The sequence below is a fragment of the Opisthorchis viverrini genome (assembly GCF_000715545.1).
Source record: "Opisthorchis viverrini unplaced genomic scaffold opera_v5_146, whole genome shotgun sequence".
Taxonomy (NCBI): domain Eukaryota; kingdom Metazoa; phylum Platyhelminthes; class Trematoda; order Opisthorchiida; family Opisthorchiidae; genus Opisthorchis; species Opisthorchis viverrini.
This window is the reverse complement of record NW_008751801.1, coordinates 561,770-588,302: the sequence shown is the minus strand read 5'-3', so window position 1 is coordinate 588,302 and position 26,533 is coordinate 561,770. Positions and strand designations below refer to the sequence as shown.

The 26,533-nt window shown below is 43.3% G+C and overlaps 1 protein-coding gene across 1 annotated transcript in view; it reads left to right on the top strand.

Moving 5' to 3' along the window:
* Positions 1–4,847: 4,847 nt before the first annotated feature.
* Positions 4,848–26,533, top strand: part of T265_06745 (hypothetical protein) — a gene marked incomplete at both ends in the record, with an annotated part of 23,053 nt that continues 1,367 nt past the window's right edge. Inside the window, 8 exons of the mRNA XM_009172090.1 lie at positions 4,848–4,976; positions 12,295–12,498; positions 12,539–12,668; positions 12,708–12,934; positions 16,687–16,826; positions 16,865–16,919; positions 19,666–19,758; positions 21,541–21,649. Of these exons, the coding sequence (XP_009170354.1) occupies positions 4,848–4,976; positions 12,295–12,498; positions 12,539–12,668; positions 12,708–12,934; positions 16,687–16,826; positions 16,865–16,919; positions 19,666–19,758; positions 21,541–21,649 (1,087 nt within the window). The remainder of the gene's footprint in view (positions 4,977–12,294; positions 12,499–12,538; positions 12,669–12,707; positions 12,935–16,686; positions 16,827–16,864; positions 16,920–19,665; positions 19,759–21,540; positions 21,650–26,533) is intronic.

The following is a 26,533-nucleotide window of genomic DNA, read 5'->3' as shown; positions in this document are numbered from 1 at the left end:
GACTTCTCTTCTATCTGCGGTCCGGACGCAAAACGGACATGCTCAAGAGGGTCTGATGCTTGATCTAAAGTCCGTTATTGACAGTAATGAGACGCTTCCACATTGGTTTTTAGGGATCACCCATGATTTGTAGAGACTTTGCTTATTACTAAAACCCAGAAGGCCCTTGACAGATGTGAAAGGGGTCATATGATCTCCACATCCATTCGTTTAGCCCCAATCTGCTAAGCGCTCTCAAGCATCTTGCCAAAAAGATGCTACAACGGCGTTGAGGGCGTTTTGATCCCTCTACCATCACCGCGCCGGTTCTAATGAGGAAGGCTCCGTATTTTGTGGTTATGAAGGATAGAAAAACGTACCGGACTCTTGTGTGTCACTGAATGTGATTTTCGTGTTCTTTTAAGTTTCCAATAAACGTCCACACCGTCTACTCGTAAAACAGTTGTGAAGTCATGGTGTTTCCTGATGGGTAGGGAATTCAACATCAACAATGACACCGTTCTTTTCCGACAAGCAAACCTGAAAACTCTGTACTTGAATCTGAAATGTTTATTTTTTGCATTGAGTAATTTCTTGGGTCGCGTCGTGGAATGTCTGATATACATCGACTACCTCAATCTGGAGATGAATGATTTTTTTCACCCAAAGAAGCACATTGCCTACATTTAGCACTTGATTGGTTGCCCAAATGTTCGAAGTGCTTAAGATTGCAAATAAAGTCTAAAAACTGGACGATCAAGCCACAATGATTGTTATCCACTGTGGTGCTCTATGAATGGGAGGCTAAGGAGCTACAAACACGAATTGGCATCCAACACCAAAATTAATGGGCTGATTTCCCACCAAATGTGAGAGATAATGGAGCTCTTCTTTAGATTGACCGTGGTTTGTCTCTGACTAATTAGCTATGCGCGGTTTCTATCAATTCACAAACATGCCCTTCATACAATTTTCCACCAACTAGACATGAAGCATAGTCCACAGCAAGAAACGCGGGTATCCAGTGGTCCCTGTTTTTAACTGCAAATCTCGTCATTTGCTTCCTAAGTGAGACAGCCAAATTGTGTTTTGCGGAGCACTGGCAACACCGACGGAGATCTAATACTATCCAGGGGGTTCTGACATGCATGTTGGGGGACTGGATCAATTCCTTCTGGCAAACAATGAATGCTGGACTCTGAATTACTTTAGCCGAGGTAGCAACAGATGAGTTTTTCTCCCAGATGCAAAAGAACATTGGGGGCTAAAATGACCCTTCGAAACCGATAAATGAAGTGCCACTAAAGATATTTATCACAATAACACCGGGCTTCACCTCCTGCGGTGTTTGAAGACTACCAACGACTACCAACAACTTCGATGCTGGTGTGGCGGCAGGCCTCACGTGGACGCATCTCCAAACGTATGTAAAATTACAATAGCTTATTTCGTTATCAGACAAAAAAGATGCAGGTCTGATCTCCACACCAATTTACTAGTTATAATCTGGATTGTGTCAGCTGTACGGAGACTAGCGGCTGAGTCTACCCTCAAATCAACCACTAGCGTTGACCTTAAAGCTGGAGACTTCGGCTGAAACCACACAACTACTGGAATGTGAAACGCTTTGCTTGTAAAGCCATTCCATCAACAGCGAGCTGTCCGACTGCGGAAAAATTCGTCATCCGTAAGCCTGATAGCCATAGTTACAAACCTGAAAGCAATGCACCGGAAAGTCCTACGAACACCTTGTTGGCCACGCTGATTGCAGGCCACTTGGGGGTCCATGCACAAAAGGAAATTGACTGTGGTCTGCCGATTGAAAGACTGCTGGCTGAGTTAAAGATGGATGTCTCTGTGGAGACGACCCTCTTTAGAATACCACCCAAAGAAATACTCTTCGATAATGCTGTCCAAACCGCAATCGACGCGACATAGCCTGGTTGAGACTCTTCTCCAGTCAGGCGGCGTGGAACAGCCCAAAAAACCCAAATTCACGAATCTTCGCCGCACATTCGTGAAAAAAATCCGATCATCCAAGAGTTGGTATTGCGCAAGCAACAAGTAGCAGCTACTGTAATTTTTATCCATGGGGGTAAAAACGTCCCTCCTAACAAAAGCATCCACAAATCGAAGTCTCATGGCGGGGAAAGTGTTCTGAAAAATCAGAGGAGTTCTCGGAAACACCAACTGAAAAAGTAGACGATTAGGTTGCGCGGTCCCCTTTGGAACTGGGGTTTGGCCCACAGCTATTAAATCTAATAACCTCTCCGGCAGTAAACTCCTGGCTTCCCACCTCCTGATGCAGCAGGGATAGTGTTAAGGTGATTACACACAAACTGCTTCAGTATTTTAGCAAAATGGCGATATTAAGCAATAAGCTTGCCTTAAGCACCCGTTCATATTCGCGTTCGCGGAAACCTGGCTCTCAGCAGATGTCTCCATAGACGGCTGTTCCATTTTCTGGGCTGAATCGAAACCTTGGAGGGTAGGTATTGTTAATTTATACGTACTTGCTACCCTGTCTATATCGATTATAGTGTTTGCCCCCACTCCTGAAATGTCTTGTGATTCACTCTGGATTCCAATCCCACGCATGATGCTTTTCTCTTCTCAGCGTGTTTCGATGTTACACGACAAGTTCACCAAAAGGTGAACTATTTCCCATAAGCTACTCTCATCCAGCTACCAGTGCACACACCTCATTCTGGTGAGCGAGTTTATTGCTCCAAAGGCACCCTAGATAAGACTCCAACGCTTCACACCTGGTGAACATTCTGCATTAGCGCTGACCAAATTCGTTTAACAGAACCCCCGGACTGAATATATCCTTATACCTATGAGACGCCGAGCAGGCCAACTACCTTCCTTTCTGGAATTAGTTATCACCAACAGGAAATCTTCGTTGCTCAAGTGCTAATTAAAGCTCTACTGGGTCAGAGTGAGGGCCCATTAACCGCACAATGCCCTTAGCTGTAGAAAACTTTACTAGTGAAGTGAAAATTATCTCCTCAGAATGTTACATTTTGTGGTGTATGCGCTCAGATTAAAAACCGTCCCAATCTATCCTCATATTTATTCAGCTCACTAGATCCCGATGTCACTGAAGCAATAACACCTCTGGCGAAAAGTCTGGCGGAATAACCTCCAGGCATCGCTGAGACCCCAGGATGCCTAAATGGTGCTCTAAATTTTAGGTTGGTACTCTGAACTCAGTTGCCAGTTTGCTTCAGTTCATCAGGGACACTTCGTAGCCTTCGAAATTTCAATTGCATTTGTGCGATTACTGCGCGCCGTCATAGTAACCACCGTGTACTGGCGTTTGATTTCATCGGCTTCAGGGTCGAAAATCCGGAACACCAAACGCGGGTTTGATACTTCTGACGTCCAAACTTCCAAGAAATGCGTAGCTTCGTTGGGCAATTTAAACTGTGTCCATTTTACGCGTATGTTATATAAGATCGTGGTACAGAAAATTCACCAGACTGACGTAATGTTCGTCATATAAAGCCGCACACGGTCGGCGGACCAATGGCTCCTCAAAAGGATTCATCGTTTTCTATGGAGGAAAATGTGGGTAGCTCAGGTAGGGCAGGTGGTCGTTGGATTGTTGGTTGAGCCAAACAATTCGATTGCAACGTTTCATCAACAGTCGAGATGACATAATCAGTGCGTTATTGGTGAGCTTAGTGGTGCGTGGCGGTGAGTTGTTGGTTGTCAGCGTTTTCAGCGTCTTCAGGAAGAGGTCCCATCCGTTATCCCAAAAGGATATCAACGGGATGAGAGAGGATGAGCCAGCACTTCGAAAAATGCGGAGCCTATGTAACTCATCGCCAATGGATCATACGAAACCAGGAGACGATATCAGGCCTCACCGGAGAGGCAAAAAGTGTTATTTAGGTGCATTAGCCGCAGCCGAAGAGATAAACCTACCGCCCTCTCCTTTATGGACAAAAAACAGAATCTACAAGTGACTATCTGAAGCCCTCAGAGAGCACTATGTTGGCCTGTTTTCTGCCCCAGCGAGCCTGTCACATATAGTCTTGTCAAGACGTAACTATGAGAAGCCTCTAACTAACTTGGTCTATACGGAGCAGGACATTCGTTAACGCCTGCGCAAGACAGACCCGTTAAACGCTTTGGTTTCTTGGGATAGTCCATCCAGGGATCCTGGAGGATACGTGGCTCACACTGGCGGGTTATCTTACCCGATGTTCTGCCAATCGATCGACGAAAGCAGCCCTCCTACTGATTGAAAAGAAGCGACTGTCGGGCCAATCTAAAAAATGTCGCCCGACTACCGCCAGGGCTACTGCTCCACGCCCAATGGCCTTATTAGCCTACCTTGCAAGGTAATGGAACGTATTCTGAGGCCGGCCATCTTTAATAAACTAAATTCAAAAATTTGATATCCCCGGTACAAATTCGAAATCTCCCCAGACCCATCTGGCGTGACGAATATCCTCGATTTTAAAGATGGTTCAACCTGAATAGCACACGGTGGGGACATGGTAAGATTTTCAAGCTCGGGTGCACACATTAATCAGGCTCAAGTTTTTCTCACTTCAGGTAGTTGATAGGTGGAACAATGCTCCGAGGGTTGTTCATGGTGCATTTAGTACCCAGTTCAAAGCCCTTCTGAACGTCTTCTTATTTGAGTTCTCGCGCCGACTAATTGAAGAGCAGTGTTTCACCCTTTTTCGCCTATGCCTTTCAGGTGAACAAAAGCCGCTGAACTACAAGAACAAGCCCGGAAGTGGAAGTTTGGGCAAAAGCCTAGATCCAGTTTATCAATCCGTGGATCCGCGAATAAGGGAAGCCGAGAATCTGCGAAAACTGAAAGCGTGCGTAGGCCTTGGGCTTGTTGGATGCTCAAGGTTAGAGTCTACGGAAACCGCGATAATTTGAAAATCCTTGCCCAATGCCCGCAAGGCACTGTCGAACTAGCCGTCCACAGGAAGTTCAGGACATTGTCCCACGTGAACCTGAAGAACAAGGTAGGTATCTATCGTGGTACTCAGAAGTTAAGAACGAGCATGGCTAATGACAGGCGTTATTTTATTTTCCAGCAGCCGCAGAAGCAACATTTCATTTGAAAGCACCTGAACAAGCATAGACAGCCAGTGGTAACTGATACAAGTGAACGATGTTTAAAGCATACTGTACTGTGAAAAGAAAAGACTCTTATCCCGGGGAGTTTTTGAGTGCCATGGAGAAAAACCACGCCGCTTCTGTAAATGGAGCAGCGTAAACCACCCGAGTGTGAGGTATAAGGACGTTTCAGTCCCGCCAGAAAAATAGTTAGAAACTAAGCAAAAGTGAAATAAACCACAGAGGAACGCGGAGCATTTGACTAACAGTTTCTATCATCCCGTCAAACTAGTGATAGGATTTATCACCGAGGTGACAATCGAGTTGAATAGAGAGTGATCGGGAAAGACGGAGCCTCCCAGAACAGGGGTTTTACGACGTGTTTCCGGCATGTATCGCACGAGCCGGGGTGATGCCAGCATGGTTATAACCACTTAATAACTGTTTAATCTATAGATGAAATTCTGTGGTTGAAAGGTTGCTCGACGTATAAGAGGGTTAGTGTATTAAGAGCCATCCATACCTGGAGAAAGATAACAGCCACGACACGCCAGAGACCGCTGATGTTGACTTTGGTTTTCCTGAGGAGGCGTACTCCTTTTTAATTATGGTGCATGCCAATGAATCCCTCCTCCAATACCTGAGGACCGGGACAAGCGAGGAAATATTCCTACTCAAGCGAAGGCTTAATTTTTGAGGGGAAAATTCTGCACTCACTAGCTCTGTGTAGTGAAGTGGGACACTACACACATGTTGGTTGTTATCGCGGCCGGAGCAACCCAACAGCCACCTTAGAATTCGCCCATTCAAACGTGAGCAATTTACTGGGGGAGAGATACTTGTGAGGAGGAGATCTGTGTTATTAAGGTTGACGTCATTGTTTTGACAAAGGCATGGCTGTGAGAGGAGATTAAAAACCCGAAGTTTGCACTATAGCGTTACCACCATTATGGATACAACCGATCGTCATTAAGCGAAGCACGTGTCATGCTAGACGTACGTTCAACCCTGACTAGCCAACACTCAGTGATCACTGTGATCACTTTCGGTTTGAAAGGGCTGCTTGTCTGCTTAATGGCTAATTTAGAAGCTGTCATTGTGTTGAAGAGTGCCTTTTGTTAGCATCCGAAGGCCTGCAATTAGACCGGATTATAAGAATGGGCTGGCTCATGTCGTTGAGGACCACAAGGAATTTGCACCGCTGTCTACCCGAAAATACTCCACTGCATATCTGGTGCTAGAGTATCGTTAGCGCTTAAGACGCATGAAAACCGATAACAACTTACCAACGAAAGATGTCGAAAATTCCTGGGATGTTGCACCAAAATAACACAACTTAGTGTCTAGCAGGTCTAAAGTTACAAACTTTCTGATGGCACGCAAAAATAACCAATTAGGTAGACTAAGGTCATCGTGTAGACGCCGCATTTGTAGATCTCAGTAAAATAATAAAGTGAATAACAGCACTCCATGCCTTACTCCACAACATTTTGAGAGGTTGACTTTCTGCAACGCCGTCCTTATCTGCTCAAGGTAAAAGTAAGATATTTCGCACGATATTCTAAAAGCTCAGTGCCCCAAGCATCCGCGCTGAGGCTTACTCTGTTCAAACTTTGTCTGAGTCTGCTAGAGTGAAAGTTGTTTTACAACTGCAAAATGTTCGTGTATGGTACATAGAGTTGTTATTGTGTTCTGGCACAAAAATGGGATATATCAAATACGTTATTAAATTAGACGGTGAAGTATAAATTATCAGTGAACCTCGTTAGACCAGGGAATCTCCGTATTCTGTAGACAGCGGAGGTTTGTAATCTAGATAGATCTTTCATCTGTCAGGTCTAAGACATAGTTAAAAATTTGGATAACAAACCAAAAGGACAACCAACAGTGTTCTGCCTGTCTACCTTGACAGCAAGGACGTCAAGTTATTAAAACACAAATCAAAACTATCGGCAGTTTTTTGTAAATCGTCGCGCATCAATCCTGATTGGTGTTTACTGCTATTTACTGTTTTCATCATGCCTCATAGAACCACAAGCTGTACTAGCATGAAGATGGTCATTTGAAAACAATGAAGAAACTAGTTACTTTTGTAATGCTTGTGACTGATTTTTTGCCAAGTGCATGCAAGTCAGAGTACGACTGTTGTCCTCAGTGGATAAACTTGGCATTTTTTGCAGCTTACGACATGGTTTCAGGCCTGGCACACCTTTCAAGTCAAAGATACTGGCCACGATCAACAAAGGTATAAACTTCAGAAAGATCGGCACAAGGCCATGAAAAAATCAAGCAACTTTAGTTTCACGTGGGCATTTCTGAACTAACGTTATTGTGTATACGCTTTCTTTTGGCTTTTTTGTTAACATTCAACATGGATAATACAAACAACGAGTCTTTTGGCTCTTCAGCACTACAAATAAATTGGTCAGAAATCAGTGAGGTTTTCAATCAGATTCAGATAACCTGCCGTGGAAGAAAAAAACACACAGAATATCACTCGACAGGTAGGACGAACCTTACCTCACCAGAGATGATAGCATATCTGTGGTGGGAATCACTCATGATGAAGTTGTCACAGTTCAGGAAACCGCATTTATACCGCAATAGCGCAGTTTAATAGTCTTGTTTTTTAATTCCAGGACAACAGATTTCAGCACTGAGGAGAAGAGCTGTATGCAGTGCTGAAATGAACGTACAATTAATAGTCAGATATGCACCGCCAGCGCACTTTTCCAGTATCACGAGATAAATACAGCGCTTGGTGCAGATCCAAAGACTGTGGTTCTCAAAGTTTGTCGGAAAACCGGGGCTGACGCAAGATTCGCCTCCTCGGATGACATTCACCTGATCATTACTGCGTTATTGTTTGGATGTCGAAGTCCATTACATATTCTTCCTGCGTTAGCGCTAAAACTATCTGCCTCCCTCAGTTTTGTCATTACTTCATTAGGGGAGTGTTTTAACAACTGTCTAGCCTGTATAATCAACGGTGGATTGCGTCATTTTCCGTCCGACCATACGGTGTCAACATTAATGAGGTCTAGATATTACGGCCAGCTTCTGTGATCAAAAAGATTTTGACTGTTTACTGTCATCTTCCAGCCTCTTCTGAGTCTGCATCACCTTTATCGAAACGCACGTTGACTGACCCATCCATGGTACTTGTGATAAGAAAATCAATTACGTCATTAATTTAAGTGGTCTGTTCCTATGATTGCGGTTATGAGGTGTTAGATTCAGCGAGATATATAGGTATACTCATAACCCCGTTTTATGCTGCATTATCAAACTGTAGTTACTAAACATTTTTGAGGCGCCACAACGTAGTGAACTTTAAAATTTGGATTCACTATTAGTATATTTTGCAGTCATGATGAAAGAGCACGAGTGACATCAAAGAGGGTTGTACCCACGACCCTCTTTATTCTCCATCCTCAGTCATCCTAGGCTATTCAAGAACACGAGGGGGTATTCAAGTGAAATGAAGAAAAGTTGATGATGTACGCACGCAGCTAATACCATCTTCTGCTGGACTTGCAAACATATCATGGTGTGTGGTCGGTTGATGAGTTCAACTTGGCGAGTGATTTATAGTGCAGAACTTAAGTACGCTTGAAATTATTAGCAAAAAGAGGATAACCAAAGCGGAATATGCCAGACATATTTGTAACTTTTTAAGTACGCTTGAAATTATTAGCAAAAGAAGATAACCAAAGCAGAATATGCCAGATATATTTGTAACTTCATCTAAATGCTGATATAAGCATAACAATGTAGAATAGACCGTGATTTGTGTTTGCCTGGAGTTCTTTAACGATTTCTGTAGGACACGATTGATCATTTGACTCAGGAGTTCAGCCATGTGCGACATACTTAACTTTGAAGTTAGAGTCATCTGAATGAGTTAGCTTAAAACCACGTCCATGGCGGCTGATGCCTTTGCCGTTCCATGCCTGTGAATTTTTTCTGGCCCACGGAACCGGAACAGTGTGATTTTAGCCTAAGATTCTTCGAAAATATTTCTATTTCGGCCATATGCCGATTTTTATGACAAGAAGATTCTGATGTGACAGTACCAAAAGGTTGATAATATTACTATAGTTGTTTGTTAATTATGGAGCAATAACCTTTGTACAATCTAAAACCAATGAACAACGATAAATTCCTTATTGGAGATTGGTTCTGTGTTGTGAGTTCTTATGCCCATTGAGGTAGCGTACTCAGGTTCTGACCACAAATCACCTTCTCATGATTGATATTTCATTTGGAACCGTGATAGCAAGAATACATTTGGTAACTGATCAAGAAACGATGAAGCGCATTACTGGCAGTCGTATCAACATACGTAAATTTTACACAACCTTATCTCTCTGTGATGTTTTCCTGGAGTACAAAAGATGAGGAATTCTTATGTTTCGACGATATTCAGATGAACTGATTTCGTGACACTTGAGGTTAAATCCCCTCCCGACTTTCTAAGCCGTATATCCAAATAAGTTCCTCGAATGAAGTAAATAACCAACCGAAAGAACAAAATCGACAAAAAATTGCAAAATTTGACACACCACCAGATGCACCATTGATAAGATCCAGTTTGTACATTCCGTTGCCGAAACTGGTGAGAAAAAAGAATATCTTCTACTCACTGGCTAACTGTCGGTGCAAGACCAGCAAAGGCATCCACTTTCCAACCCCCAACTCTAATTCAAACAACATGCCTTACAATTTACTCAACTCTCTATCCGCTTAACTTTTCTTATCATTCCAATCCACTAGTTCTTTGCGAATGAATAGACACTGAATTGCTTATTTCAAACTCTACTCAGTGAAAAGTACGGTCTAGTACACAGGACAAGGGACACAGATGCTAACTAACCCCCAGTTTCTTGGAACTGTGTGTACTGCCTGTGCAGCGGGTTTCGGTAAAAACGTCATCAACTCTGTCAGGGTTATTCACGATGAATTGTTTACCCGGTAATAGGGTAATGGCGCGCACCAACTGGCGTGCTTGAAGTTGGGCAACCGCAAATGCACTTACTGCGAGTAGAATCTTGGGTGAGGAAACAGTGACGAAATCCAGTAAACGAGGCGCCCCGGTTGTCATCTCACATCACTTGAATTAGGGGCATCGATTGACTAGTTAGTCGTCTAATACGCGTGGGTGCCAACGGCCGTTTGAACACCTACTTATCGTCCAATTAGTGCGTCCGCAAGATATTCATTGTCAGGACGTCCGAAAAAAATCCGTAGCACAGCTGATGTTGTATACATGCGCATCGTTTCAAGCCTAATTTCTGGCTTTCAACACATTCTGTGTTCGTGAAAACTCAAAAGCTCCAAGTACTGGACTGAAAGACCTAATGCATTAATTCCTTTGAGAACAACTGACTCCAAAGAGAGATCGTGTCTGCAGTCAATTAGAAAACGCTTGGACATTTTTCTCTGGAAAGTACCTGACAGAATTCCCTGTCAGAGGCCTCCTGCAGAGAGACTGAAACTTTCCTCCCGCTGTTCAGACATAAGGAACTAATTGGAAAAACAAATTAACGTTTTTTAGGAGGAATAAAGTTGGCAGCATCCGTCAATACTCCCGCAATGGGCTGACCCATCATGTACTTGTTCAACGACAGTTCGCCAGCACACCCATTACTAACGAGTTGAATGGTGGCACTGCTATGGCCCATCCTACTTTCTTCCAACTTCAACAACATTACGGGTCGACATGATACTAACTTTTCGTTGTAGGACAGGTTTGCAATATGGCAATGTGTCCAGTGTTACTTGGATCACTTTACGTTTTGAGGTAAGTCTGATGGCTTTTAACACAAAAGGTGCTCATCTAATTAATAGGTGGATTTTGCAGTAGTGACTACGTTGGCTTGGTCATGTGCTTTCAACACCGGATGATCGACAGCCCTTGCCCTGTCTTTATTGCAGATTCCACTAGAATATGCCACAAGGTGAACGGCATATGACTTAAAGGTGAAGCATGAACTACATTACAAACAATACTGACTGAACTGGTGCGTAGCGTTCACGAGGTTGGGTTATCGGAGACTCACCACATCAGTTGTTGGAGGTACTCATTGAGAACGTAATTTCGAGGAACCACGGACGAGGCTATCTGTTCACTTCTTCTTCATTGATAATCCACTATGCTTCTGTTTTGTACTTGTTTTCTGCAATCTCTCCGTCCTGCACTACCCATAGGGTTCTAAAATCAGCTTACGTGACCCGATCACCATAGATTCGAGCATTTACGTCGACTGTGAAAGTACAGCCAGGAGGTAATAAGAGATACGTGAAAAGCTCTACAACTTTGATCCTTCCTCTTCGATTATAGGTGTCGCAGACTGCCAGGACAACTGTGGTGACCCAAATCATTGCAACTACTTACACAATTCATTTTTAGCAGACTAAACTGTGCTTAGTTGCCCCCAACACACTGCTTCGGGTAGTTCAAAGGAAGGCGGGGAACCACGGGACTTGTTTCACTCCCACTAGAACTAATCAACTGTTTTTCTTGGCTGGAAAAGGAGTTGAACTTCAGATGCCTGATACTCGAGTATATGGTTTGAAAAGTGACATTTGAATAAGAGCTGTTTATTTTGCATGTTCATTAACTTGAAATTTTCTGTTTTTATATCCTTACCAAACAAGGGGTACTTTCATAAAAGAAATGCCTTTGTAATCAAGAGGCTTACTTCTCTTGATACAAGAAAATACTCCCGACAAGTTCACCTGTTTATTGCCAGCGAAATACCTAAACTTAACAGAAAATAAACTCCTGTTTTGAAAGAACTAGATTTGTGCTTATGTTTCGTCGATCTGAGGAAGAGAAGAACAGTTATTTTGGATTGTGTGTTGCGTCTTTTCAGTTTTCCAGGCCTTTTACCCCAGCTGCGGAATCGTACAATTTTGTTTCGTAGACCGTCTAGAGAGACTGGTCAAAAATAGAGTTCATCGTTCAAAGCGAGGAGAATTGAGTGTGTTTCTGTTCAATATACTATTGTGAACTTCATCTTATTTTGTCAGCTGCAGAGAAGCGTAGATCTCCAATTGCTTCTGATGACGGGGACGAGAGCTCCGCTGATCCTGTTTTGGTCGAGGCCACGGTAATGGTCCAAAAATACGTCAGGCGGTATCTGGCCCAGCAAAAGTTGAAAAAGCTGAAAATGGAAAAGGTTCTACTAGTGCGTATCTATTTATATTTTCAAATTCTAGATTAGGTACGAAGAACAGGTAGAAGAGCTAAGCAGACAGGCGTATTTAAAAATGGTCCAGAAGTACCGCGAGGAACAAGAGAGAAAGCGATTGAAAGAACAAGAGGAAGAAGAACGAGTCCGATTGGCGAATCGCCGTAAGAAGTGCATGCTGGAGAGTGCTTATGAAGGCAAAGTGTTTCAGATGAGAGCAATATTACAGCAAGTTTGTTCTCTGTAGTTTTGCTTCATTTTATTTAACGCAGCTTATTGATGAAGATGAAAACAGTGGAATTGGTGACGATGACATTGGCCGTGCGACGAAATTACGTCACATTAAGGAATTAATTGAGTGTGAAGATGCGAATCGGAATTCAGCTCTTTCAGAAGCATGCAGTAGGTGCATCTTTTTGATCTGATTGTCTTCTGTCGTAGTTGGTGGTTCTCCAGAGGCCGTGAAATTTTTGATCGATCACGGAGCCAATGTGAATTCTAGAGGTCAGTTTGGCAGAACACCACTTTATCGAGCCGTCTTTGGAGGACACTTGGACGTAGCACAAGTTGGTTTCCTAACGGTACTGACAAAATCCATTCTAAAGATATTGTTACAACACGGTGCTGACCCAAGGTTGTACGCGGATGATGGACAAAGACCCATTGAGGTAGGTTTTTGACAGTGTGCAACAAATAGTAAGCTGAGCGGCTTGGAACGTCTTATTGACGAGTTTGGGTTCGTTAAACAGAGAACTCACGTCTTAGGGGGTGAATATTATCGATATCTAGACGAACAGGACGCTTAGAAAATTTCGCAACTATTGAACGAATCAGTGAATCATACAAACATAGTTCTTTTGTCTGTTTTTATGTTTCGGCGGATAAAGCCGTCGACTTTTGTTTTCACAGCTTTATTACAATGAACGCGAAACTTCAGACTATCGAATACCGTCACTTACTTCATAGTGCATTATGTGTCAACTAGATAGATCGCAGGTGATCTTTGATTATTCGCATTTATCTTAGCATTTATCCAGGTTCATAAGTTAAACGATCTGTCCCGCTGTTGAGATAAACAAACACAAACAATTAGAAAAGGCAGGGATTCTAAAATCGAGAGGGAGAGCTACTAAATAAGTAGCAAACGAACAGAAGTCGATAACTAAACTTACTAGGGTGGTGTATGTGCATCACTGGTCTTCCTACTTTGAGGATTGAGGACCGAGAGCTTGTATATATTGATTCCGCGAAGAACCCAAACGACAGTGAGTAGTGATCGCAAGTGGAATTTATGAATTATGTATTTGATCTGAACAGTACAGCCGGTTGGGCGCTGCGACTGCACACTTGGTCCGCCGAAGATTTCACTTATGGTATTAAAGCTGGATATCACCGCATTTTCAAAATGGAAAAACTTCTTTTTTCAAGAGTCGCGCTATGCCAGACCGAGTATCTTAACATGTTTGCACTTTGGATGTTCGTTCCCTTAATAAAACAGTATTTGCATGTGATGTGCAGAAGGACAAAGGACACCATGTACTGGTTAGCATACTGCCTTGAAGAAGTCTCACTTAATTTGGTCTTATACTTCCAAATGCCTAGGCCAGTATGTCGTCAGTCACGATCCTGGAAAGGATGGCAGGAACCAGATACCCTTCATGAAGTTTATTTGAGTTATTGAAGGATTTTCACGTACATAAATCGAAGTGAAGATCTACAGCTCCAGCCAGCTGAGGCGCAAGGTACATGAGCATCAACACGTGATCACGTGGTGTGTATTCCGTGATTGAAGGGATTGATTCAGTTTAAATGCACGTTAGTTCATACTACTGGTCAGCCTCGCGCTGCCGAACAGTTAGGTTTTCAACTGTTAGCCGGAACCATCTTGAGGTTCGTACTACTGAAATATGAAACAGCTATTCAGTGCTTCTATGCTTTTCAGCTAGGTTGGTTTCACTACGAGGGCAAAATCTTAATGGACGATTTGCTATTTGTTTTGGCTTTGGAGGAATTGTGGGTAAGCATGTAAGCAGAGTGAGCATAAGGACACAATAGTAGTGAACGGTTGACTATGTCAAAATAGATAGAACGGGGGAGTGTTACAACGGGGAAAAGGAGTTGGACAAGTAAGCACCTATTTTGATGAATGTGATATGGCCAAACAGTGGTTCAGTTTCATGTTTCCATTCGTATGTTTGGGAATGGAGGTAAATTCCATAGTACATGATTCGTTATTGGGAATGGAGACTTTGCACACCGCAATCGGCGTCACTTGAGACATCATCGACATAGCCCCTGATCTTTATCAGCTGCGTCGAGAGGTTCGTGATAGTTCATGAAGGTATCTCCAAATATCTAAATGAAGTAATTTTGGACACAGACGAATAACATCTGGACACCTTCTAGGTGCAGAAGTCTTAGACTACGCCAATTCGTGACCTTTATTAACAAATCTCAACAACTCCATTTCGAAGATGTACTGTGCTTCTCTAACCAGCCTTTGTTATTCGAAAAGAGAAGCCCCAGATGCCAGGAATGGGAATTTCGTGAAGATAACAATTGGGATAAACTCATAGGCTGGCCAGAATCGCCCGAACTTAACGTATTCTTCAAGCTACTGACGGACCCGGCTGCTCTCAATGTTAAATTTAAATAACTAGTCCATCAATCGATGAACGAACTTGTCTCACAACAGATGTGCACAAGAGATACCATTGATACTATCGTCGTATACATGGTGATAAACTGGGCGCTCCGAAAACAGCTTAGTCAATCAACTTAAACGGTTTGTAAATAGGATTTAGGGACGTTCTAAAGCGTTCCGATGATATGCAGTGCATCCGCACGTCCAAACTCGTTCTCTCCTCGCAAACCAGATTGAAGTTTGGGACTTTCTCCGTCAACTAATGCCAATCCGGCATATTCCACAAACCTGACACCCTGTTTCCCCTTAGGAAATAATTTGAAATATGCAGCTGTCGTTTCACAAACGTGGATTGGAACATTCAGCCTCTCAGATAAACGGAAGATCTGATATGCTTGCTCCTACACTGATTTCAGTCGGGTAGTCAATAATCAATAAAACTGTACTGTAGCCATACTGATAACAACGCATTTGGGGTACTTAGTCATAGTAATTTCCGTCATTCTTAGCCGCGAGTTCTCAAGAAACCCAAAGATAAACGTGACTTTTATAGCAAAAGTGGAACCGATTTTTGTAGAATTAGCATATCGAAGGTCAGACGGTGGTAAACCAAAGCTCATTATTTTGTCAGCTAGTAAAACTTGTTCAGCCAGTTTTTATTCTGCATGGAAAGCTGTGTATTTCATTAGCGATTAACAGATTTTAAAACTTTCAGACTTGATTTCATCTTGTCAAGCTTGTACCTCAGACAGAGTATTCGGAAATGTTGACATTCACTTCGGGAATCATCCATCCTGGGTACGAGGAGCGACAAAGCCAGCGTGCCTCTGGTTGCAGTGAAGTAACTGACTGATCTTACCTCACAGTGAATCGCCATTCATTGCCGACCAATTGATGCATTTGACCCACGTATGAAATCCTAATACTGTACCTGGGTTCGAGAACAGTAATCTTCAATAACCTGTTAACTGATGACTAGTTGTAAAGGGAAGTTGCGGTATAGAAGCGCCGACTACTCGGTCAAATTCATGTGAGTTTGGTGAAGTTAAGTGACGAATACTCTGGTTGTTGCAGGAAGTTCCGGTGGGCGATTTCTGAACGATTAAGTGGCACACCCAAACGACTCAGCAGGATTGATCTGATGGTTTGTCACGACCAAGGGAGCAATGACTATCCGTACCTGTTCTGCTGATTGATACCACTCGGTATCGTTTTTTTTCTAGATAGGCATTGAGTAGTCTTTGGTCTTTAGTCCATTCCTCCATAACTTTAATCAAAAATCCAGTGCGGATCAGCCTGCCTCGGAAAGTGATAAAGTGCAGTACATTGTAAGGATCTAAACACAAGTGCTTTTCGTGGTTCCTTTTTCTTTGTATGGTACCCTTAGATAATGAAAAACTTTGATATTAAGGTAGTTGGATAAGCATAGGGATTTCACCGGTGCAATCTATCTAAAGTTCACAGGAAGCGATCACTTTTAGCGTCCCTTAGGATGTAACCCATCCCAAAGGCAAGCCGCAGCAACTTTGATATTAAGGTAGTTGGATAAGCATAGGGATTTCACCGGTGCAATCTATCTAAAGTTCACAGGAAGCGATCACTTTTTAGCGTGCCTTAGGATGTAATCCATCCCAAAGGCAAGCCGCAGCAAAACAACAAATTGTCAAAACGCCACCGGTTTCTTGGAACTCTTTTCTCGGTGATGATCACATGGATGACGGATGCTTCCCTTTTATCCAACTACTTGCAGCGCTTTCAATAATTTTAAATTTCTAGATTGCTAGCGACGTAGCGATCCATGATCTACTGGAAAACTGGGACATATCCGAAACGGACATGCTTTTGCGACAGATAAATCTCTACCACAAACAAGAAGAAGCTCAGTTATCTCGAGGGACGCAAGCTATGCTAACTAGGTGAGCAGCCCATTTCTCTTCTCATTAATTGCTTTTAGACTAAAAAGGAACGTGCAGCAGTGTGAGAAAAGCTATCAAATTGTACAGCAAAAGGTGGGTACGCATGTTTACTGATAATTCACTTGTGGGAATCGCTGTCGTGCTTCCCGAGTACAGAACAAACATTTGACAGAACGAAGTTGAACGACAGTAAAAGTTCCTTCAGACAACTGCAGCGTATCGGTGAATCAGAATGAAACACCTCAAAGCTCACCTTTTGCTGTTGATCCCATGGACTCAATCATTTCTTAGAACCGAAAACCGCCCTGTGGGACAATATCATCATCAGTGAAGTCCATTCTAGTAGTTACCAACATCTGGCAAATTCTTGTTCGTAGGGGTGATTCCTACGTCCCCTAGGTGCTCAACCGTTTTCCCAAATATAAGCTACACTGATCAGTTTCCTATTTCAAAAGCTGAGCACAACAACAGCATAAGCTAATTGATTAAGCCATACTTCCAGTGCCTTACTATTCCTTCACTGTTCTCCAAATTTTAATGAACAAATTCTTCGTAGGTGGCACACATGTGCACTCAGCATCTGGATCACAGCTGAGTGACACACGCACACAAGCCCCTCAGAATAGTTATACAACTTTATAATCTTTTGAGCATCTGCAGGATTTCTGAGTGATGGAAGCTTAAAGGTTGTGCGAACCTGAACAAGAGCGCACAAGGATCCAGGTCCAGACTCGTAAAAAGAACTTTTCACATAAACCGTGTACTTTAGCTACCGAATCTAGTTGAATGACACCATGATAATAATAAGATAAGCCTTCAGCTGTAACACCCTTTCTGTGCCTAGCTGCCGCGCCTTTCGAAGGAAGCACGATGGCTGGGATACTGCCAAGTTACCCAAGCCTAGACAGAGGAAGTCAAGAGGCAGAGGTCGGGTTCGAACCACGGACCTTCCAGTCAGTACATTCGCACTCTAACCACTGAGCCCTCTTGCCCCCATGTAATCATGTCACCATGGCGAGCAACTGACAGGTAACTCCACCTTACGAGGTTCAGGACTCGTAACTGATGGGAAAGAAATCTTACAGTTTAACCTAATGAGTGAAACAGTCTTCACTGACGAGTTACGCGGGCTGGTTATCTCAGCTGAGAAGAATATGGGCGGTATGCCGAATAACACCGTACGGACCACCCGTTCACTCAGCCAACGGATTCGAAATTTCGGTCATTTGAACTGAGAAGAGTCAGTAAAATCGTGAATCACATCTAGGAAGAGAGAGCATTTAGCAAATGGACATTATTTAATGTGGTCAGACTGGTACATGTTGCCTCGAAAAGTGTTATTTCATAGGGCTTTCATCAAGGTCATTGAATGGCGCGTGACCAACATTTGTCATCCATAGATCACGAAAAATAGATATCAGTAACCATTCAATGAACAGTTCAGGTGAATATGCTGCGAACGAATGCCCGCCGTCGGTGGCAGCAACCTAACCTGCACTCCGGTTGTGATTCTCCGCGTAGCATCCTAGACGGCCTCAGTGCCCAGTTACCCCTCCAGTAATTGTGGTTCTAGTCTGATTCTTCACGCATTGTTGGTCCTTCAATGCATGATTAATAAAATCCTTTTTTCTGCTACATCCGTTGGAATCCAACACATTTGGCGTAATTGGATATCAACACTCGGATCACTGGGGATGTCATACACCGTGCTTACTCTTAGTGTTGAGAATATTCAGCTGACAACCTATCAAGTAGATATTTCATGAAACGCAGGTGAAATAAACTACATATGTAACGTGTGGAGCTGTGTCTACCGTGGCTCACTCGGTTGAGTATTCTTGCGCTAGGCAGGGAGATATGGTTTGGTACCCCCATTCAAAGCTGTTTACCTTTCGGTTTGCAGTAAATGCACTTGGTTTTCTTCTTCCCATTCAGGTCTTGTAAACCAGAATTTTGGAGCCCAATCAACCACCATATAATTCTACCTGATCGACGATGTGTGTACATAATCACAATCCTGTCGGAAAAGTCATTTTGAGGATTTCCTCTTCTAACTCTTGTGAACCAGGCGGCGTATGGAATCACGGTTGAGTTACCAGAACACCTGCTCCCGTCTGCCGCCATGTTGGGAGGTTAACTCGTTTACATCTCTGAGTGGCTATATCAATGTCATAGATTGAGTGACAGGAACAGGTTGACAGGCTTGTGGTTTTCCCAACGACAACCCACTTATTGTGAGGTGGCCTTCTGTAAAAGGAATTGTCATCCAATCAATATACCTTTCAACATAAACGACAAAAGATACAAAATATGCGTACAGAAAAAAGTCTTTGGAGGTTTTCGAAATAGTTGGTGACAATAGGTAGATTTACTGCTGGGCAGCTTTTCGCTTTTGACACAAAAGCTTCATCGAGCCAAGTGACTAGGTTCCGAGGTTGGTCGAGATTTAAGGCGGAAGGAGAACCAATCAGCTAGGTCAAGCTAAATCTCTGTTGAGTGTCGGCCGAGGGATTTTAGTGTGTTAGAGTGGTTGAAAAAGTGTTGGGTCGGTGGGGAATCCTACATGTGTTTGGGTCCAGCCTAGAGTCTAGTTCTTCTGTTTCGGTTCATTTGATGGTTCCTCTTGAACTTCGTTTAAACCTTCCGTCAGTCTGTGTGGGTGAGCTAGAGGTTTAGCCATTTCAACCTCGCCTAAGGATGGTTTTGTGGACTGTGACAAAGTTTGTCAGCATAAGTGTAGGCAAAGCGAAACAATGAACGAGAGTGACCACCTTTCAGTAAGCATTATTGTGTTAAGTGGTTTTCGCATATGTTGCTTCCCACTTATTTTAAAACACAGGTATGTAAAGCATATGAAGTGCTGAACCAACGGATTCTGGAGTACGAAACGGCCAAAGTCAACGGATATGAAAATCTTAGCTTGTTGGAGCAGGTATGAGTGGTGCCCTTTTTCGAAAATATAATGACGGTACTTGCACTGTTACATGTACAACTTTGAAAGTATTCCCATTTCATCCATAACGGTGTGTTTGCGACGAAGCAACTAATGGTAGACAAATCGACCATCTAGGAATAACCGGTTTCCATTCCCCATGTGAATTGAAGTCTTTTTCTTTCTGTTCAGAAGGCTGAAATTTTTTAAGTAGTGAAGAGACTGAAGGTTCAGGCATTCACTTCGCAAGTCGGATCATTTTACGCTGAATGCCACGGAAGCACTGTACGGCTCTAACCGCATTGTTGGGAAACATCAGTCGTACGTATCTTATAAAGCCCTGTAAAGATTCGAATTATTGACCTTCCGCTTCGGCTACGGCTGCTGGTCAACCGTGTCAACGATTTGTATTTGTAATTGACTTACCTTGTTTCCGGTGTATAGTCCGACTCGCCTGATCTGGAGTTGACTGGTCCCTTCCAGAGATCGCTTCTCGGACAAAACGCACACACGACCTGTACAGCTCAGCCGAACACTGAACCAGCTGGTCATGCTTTGTGTCACCAAAGCGGTCGACTTAACGATATACAGCGCCGCTATCCTTCATCCACACGCTTAGTGTCACGCATTTAATGCCCGCTCAAGCGACTTCTTGTGAAATGCCCACTGGTTGGCAGGTCGTGGGTGTGAATCGCTATGGGGGTGTGTACGGTGCACAACGATGATGCTCCCCAGCAAAGATGAAACAGCTGTACAGCGCTTCTGGGTTTTCCGGCATAACTTCACCTCGGTTGCAGGGAAAATTCCACTGAGACCGTCCTTAACCATTTGAAACAGGATGAGTTCACTTCACGCCTCGACTGAAGTCAGTCTATTCAATCTGTCCTCGTAAACCAGGTTGTTTGTTCCCTGCGTTAATCTACTCGCCAATATGTATTGTTTTATCTTGTCGCTTAGCCTCATTAACGTTCCCACACTTCGTAAGCTGCTCAACTTATTTCGTTGTGGTATGCGCATGCTCCTAACGACGAGTCGTATTGAAGTACCAGTCAACGTAATCGGAGAGAACTAGTTAAATGTATGTGCCAGCAAAGGCAAAAAGGAAAAGCCTTGGCAGATCAGAACTGATAGGAATCACATACAAATCTGTACATGGTTCTTAGTAAAAATGTTGGCAATCAGTCGGCCGCCATCGCGTGGTATATATTCTCCTGCTTCATTCACTTCAGTTGCCTAAACTGGAATCTAGCAACAACTGGAATGAGTCAAGTTGATCATATGCCCATTTGCCTTGGCCTCTATATTGAGCAGCTCAGAAGAAAATTTCATGAAGTGTATGAAAATTGGTTAGTTTTGTTGGATGAACTGTGCAGCCAATGACCAAGGGTAGTCATTTTGGCCGTTGCTTCAAAATACGTGACAGGCTCAAGGTAGTCCATTGCGGGTAGGGGTGGGGTTATCACCGGAGAGGGCGTACTGTGGAGTAGTTTAATTGTATGAGGGTCAGTGGAGGACATCGAATTAAATGGATGAACTATGAGATTGATGAACATTTCATTATGAGCGCTAAAACTATCTCAGTTTGAAGGAATGGAGGACATCCTTTTCGGTTGTTTTGTTTTCCACGGATTTTCACGCACTTTCATGGTTGTACGGCAGTGAAGCATCGGTGTTGAACACTGCTATCACGTTGTGGATGATGATGATGATGGCGTACTTTCCTAGGTCTTAAACGTGCAGCCATTGTAGTGGTATAAATCCCGCAAGCAATATTTATTCCAGATTATCCATGATGCCGAGCTCCATGTTGAGTCGACCAAAGTCGAACTGGGCAAAGCACGAGAAAAACTTCAACAGGCAAGGTTGGATCTGAGAGATGAACAACGTAAAGGTGAGTGGTTTCGTTCGTGCTCCATTTCTGCTTACGCAAGGTGTAATCAGGCTCAAGGCTGATATTGTCTTTGGTAATCCACCTCCGATAAACGAAACACCCTAGCAGTATCTCACACCTCTGGTGAGATGCTTCTCAAGAGAGTGTTAGGCCCCTTTTGGAAACCGCAGGGGGTCGATGGATTGGAGTAACACGGAGGTAGTAATGAGAAAATATAGAAGTATGATTCTACGTTGGAGTCGTCACCACATTAGAGAACAGAACAATGTTCCCACGCATCATCACCTAATGCACCGGAACTGTCTGCCAGTTGAATGAATCAAGGTTTTGTCAATCGTATTTGCAAAATCGTACTCTACCTTCGAAATTAACTCCAACGTTCCCAGCTGTGGATCTTCAACTAGTTTACTTACTTACAACCTGGTAGTTGTACATTCGTATCCATTCACAGAACCAGCTCGTCACATCACCCATTATAATAGGTGCACAGTGAGCAATTAAGATAGAACGCCACTGAAAAGGAGACACAAGTTCCATCCAGAATTGTTTATTTCAGAAGAAATCACACCTGAAATCAAAGCTATAGAGGAATGCTTCCAGGAGGATGATCTCTCTTAGAAAGGATATCTGTTGAAAGGTGTAACTTTTCCCGTTCGGTCAATGCCCACACAACAGGAGGGTAATGAAGGTACGTACAGGAGGCTGATGATGAACCGAACTGTCTATTGATAGGGATCCTCTTTGATTACTTTGTGTCACTCATTTTTTTAACTGACCATATGTTGCAAAACCAACGAGCCAAGGATTGAACAGAGAAAGGTTAAAACTGTGAAGAATGCCGAGAACAAGAAAAAGCCCGAAAAAACGGAAGGTTGCCGTTTTAACGAAAAAAGTCCGGTGTTCTTCAGGTTGCCATTACGACCGACATGGTTCCAACACGCGTAGGTATCTTCAGTGCGCTAATTGGCTGCCATCTAGATGACCCGTACGCATGTAATTCCCAAAAGAACATTGTTTTCCCTGCCTAAGTCCGAGTGGCGCCTAATTTTGATCATATAGAGAATTCTGAATGCGATTACGAAAAATTTGATTGCTATTGGTACAACCCGTCACTCAAGATAGTCCGCTTGACCCTCTCCATGCTTGGCTGGAGATGCTGCTAAATACGGCTACTAATCAGTCATTTGCTCTCCGGTCGTCATTTTACCCAAGTTTTCTGAATGAGTATTTGGAGGTGCATAACCTCGTATGCACGAGAGATTCAGCTGGGTTCCAGGTGAGTCTCTCGTCAAAACCAAATTGGTATGCAAATGAGTGTATTTAAGTAATTCCGTGCAATTCAGGCTCAAGTAGAATATAAGGATGATGGAAACTTGGGGACCGCGCCTACCTGATGAGCCCTAAGAAGGGCCCCAAAGGTGGAAGAATTTTCAGCAACCCTATGAGTAGTGTATTAAGTCGATACAGAGTACTAGAAATATTTCCCTAACGGGGAGCCTAGTAAGCATTTGAGTCACGTTTCTTATCGGAAAGCAGTATATCTGGTAAATTCCTTCATCATTCGCTGATCGTGGGCGAGTTGTTCGAATATGCGTGACAATCGCCATTATCATCATCAGAGGCAGTAGCTGGTTGCGATACCATTATGTTGTGGCAATTGCCCCAACCCCTACGTTTATCCGAGACCACCAGGACCCCCTGAATAATGGTTTGCTACATTAATGGCTTCCGCTTTGTTATTTCGCAAAGACAAACGAAAAAACAGCGAAGACGACAGACCTGGGATCGTGTGCTCCCTGAAAGACTTGGATGACATCCTCTTCAGGGACGTCGGTAATCGTTTGGGAATGGCAAGAAAGTAGGTTGTTTGACTACCCAGAAGTTTGATTCTATGAGGTGGCCGCTGGTCGTAGATCCTTCAGACAGAGCGTCAACGTTTCTACGTTACCGAGATACAAACTATGTGAATATACTAAACCCACGGCAGCTGGAACCAGAAAAGTAAGTTCAATTGTTTGACCGATATAATTGGGCCACTTTCGAGACAGTACTCATAGCACAGTATTCTCGGAATCAGGCATTCAACAACAACTAAATTCAATGCCCAAAAATACTGTTATTGCCCTCCTGGGATAGTTTATATGTACATGTAAATGGTCCTGTGGCTTCAGCCTTCTGTTTACGACAACAGTGATCAGTTGATGAAACGTTTAAAAAGGTGTTCAGTCACAGAAACTATGGTAGCTAGAAAGACGTCGGGTCTTTTAGTTGGTTACAATTGATGACGAATGCATTGGTAGATAACTAATCACGAGTTGGAACAGAGATGATGATGAGAGGCGACTTCCTCCTGATTTTGTTGTCATAGACGTAGATTCCGAATTATAAATTAGGACGTTTTAGCTAAAAAGCATATCAGCTGTCGAGTTCCACAGTGCTTTTGCGCGTTGATACGAAATAAGTTTTCGTGAGCAGTGGGCATAGAAGAACCAGTCTGCACTTCCTACACATATAGAAATCGACTCCGTAGGTGATATTTCGATACGCAAAGTAATTCACTTCTGAATCTCTGGAAAGAGAGCCATTTTCCGAAGAACTGGAATGATGTGGTTCAGTTTTATTGATTTTTGTGAGTTACTTTGCATAACCAAGAACTTAGGACTAATGAGAAATCGACTCCGTAGGTGATATTTCGATACGCAAAGTAATTCACTTCTGAATCTCTGGAAAGAGAGCCATTTTCCGAAGAACTGGAATGATGTGGTTCAGTTTTATTGATTTTTGTGAGTTACTTTGCATAACCAAGAACTTAGGACTAATGCACTCGGTCTAGAGCTTAAATGTTTCGTTTTGAAAGAGTCTACCAAGAGAAGCATAACAGTATATGAAACCTGTTGTGAATAAATACAAACAGGTTGGGAATGAAGTGGGAATCCATCACACTCTGATGTAGATCCTAGATTCAACGGTAGGAATCTGGAGTTACTTAACATAAGGTAAGACGAAAACTCCAACTGCTATCCAAAACTAACTTCATGTGCTTTTATTTCAGACTACGCATCTCTCTGTTAGGTGCTCTTCGGTATGGCAAGCCAATGGTTGTGGACCTCATGGAGCTGGACTCAACGTTTGAAAATCTGTGTCGACCGAGGTTCGAAAGCATCAAAAGCACATTGATGGAAGATATCACACAGCAGAGAATCCGTGAGCCGTTCGTGTACGTCTGGATAGCAAAAATAATCGTGCGCAGAACTGAAATTGTTTCGGATCAATAAACAGCCTGGTGTGGTAACTACGGTTAGGAGGATAAACTGTCCGGGAGGATAATGTACAGTGGTCTGTCGAATTGAGATCACACAAGCCAGACCCAGTCACCCCCATCGGAGAATGGTCGTTATGGGAACTCCTGGTTAAGAGAAAACCGATTCACTAATTGCATACAACAAAGAAATGCTTATGGGGTAAACTACAGTGTTCGTTAGTTGATCCCACAAATTGCCATATAGACCATTTTCGATGCAGACGAAGAAGGTCATTGGGGGGTGGCTGCTGAGTGTACCGGATGCTGGATTTACCTCGTCGAATAGACATCTAGCACTAGTAAGCATATCGGTCCAAAGTAGTATACACGAACAATTGGTCAGTGCTATGGATAGAATGGGTCCGGTAGATTTGGTCAAGTTTTAACACAGCTAAACTATACATAAAGCAACATATAGCAAGTGCTTAACACAATTGGTGATTGATTAGTCGCCTGTTTTCCTGCCCATCGAGCTTAGCAATTAGCTTATACAGTCATCGTCCTCATTCGAAGAGCTATCAGCAGTGAGCGGTATTTCCTCCTTACATGCACACACATACACACACTTACACATACTTTTCCTGCAACCTTACTGAGATGTTTAAGTTGGCTGCGTTGTTCTCCCCGTATTCCATTGGTTTGTTGGACAACGGTTTTAGCCAATTACACGAAAAGATATGAAGCATCCCTTGGGGACTACATGAACGTAAGAAGGAAGGAGTATTAACTCACCGCTGAATTGGTGAGATCTCCCGATTCGGGACGGAATCTTTATAAGCTAATTGGCAAACTAGAGGAGCCATAGTCACTTGATCCTCCACCAGTGGACGCACCCGAGCTACCGATCTTTCCATCCGTCGTTTAACAGAATCAACAGTTGAAGAAGGTCCCAGATCCTAAGGTTATCTTTGTGACAAGGCATATAATGGCACAGTTACTGTGGAGGGATGTGAAACAACTTACAGTGAGACAACAAACCGACAGATGAAAGAATTCGTACTAGATTCTGAGGCACGGTAATTCCCAAGGGCTCGACAAAGAGTGAATGCTTGGTCGGCATAGTCCCTTACGGGTCTGAAGACTCCTTGGTCGGGTCATTACTTTTGATCTCACACCCCAGTGAGCGGCACAGGACCAGTATAACTAGAATCCACCTGCAACAACCATTAATTTTATCCACGATAATCTTTAAACTTTCCGTGAAACTCCAAGTTAAAAGGCGTAAAAGGGTTAGTGAAGTGCGGGGATGTACACCTTGGATACTTCTGCAAGAATGCCGTGGTTGTCCTAAAGATACCGATTGGTTCAGCCAGTTGAGGTTGGCTTTGGAGTTGAGTCAACGGCGTACGATGGTGCTGTACTAAATCTATTCAACATTAAACGATCGAGTGTGCGATTAAGGGATGAACTGGAGCGCTCAGTCCACCCCGCTGGTTAACTTTTCAGCTGACCAGAAGCACGGTGAATGGGACTAAACAGTTTCGAGAAGTCCCTTACGTCTGAGATTACCTCTATAGAAACCATGTGGGTCCAGTTTTGCATACGATCCATTTCAGCAGGAGTTGTGAATTTACGCAAAAATG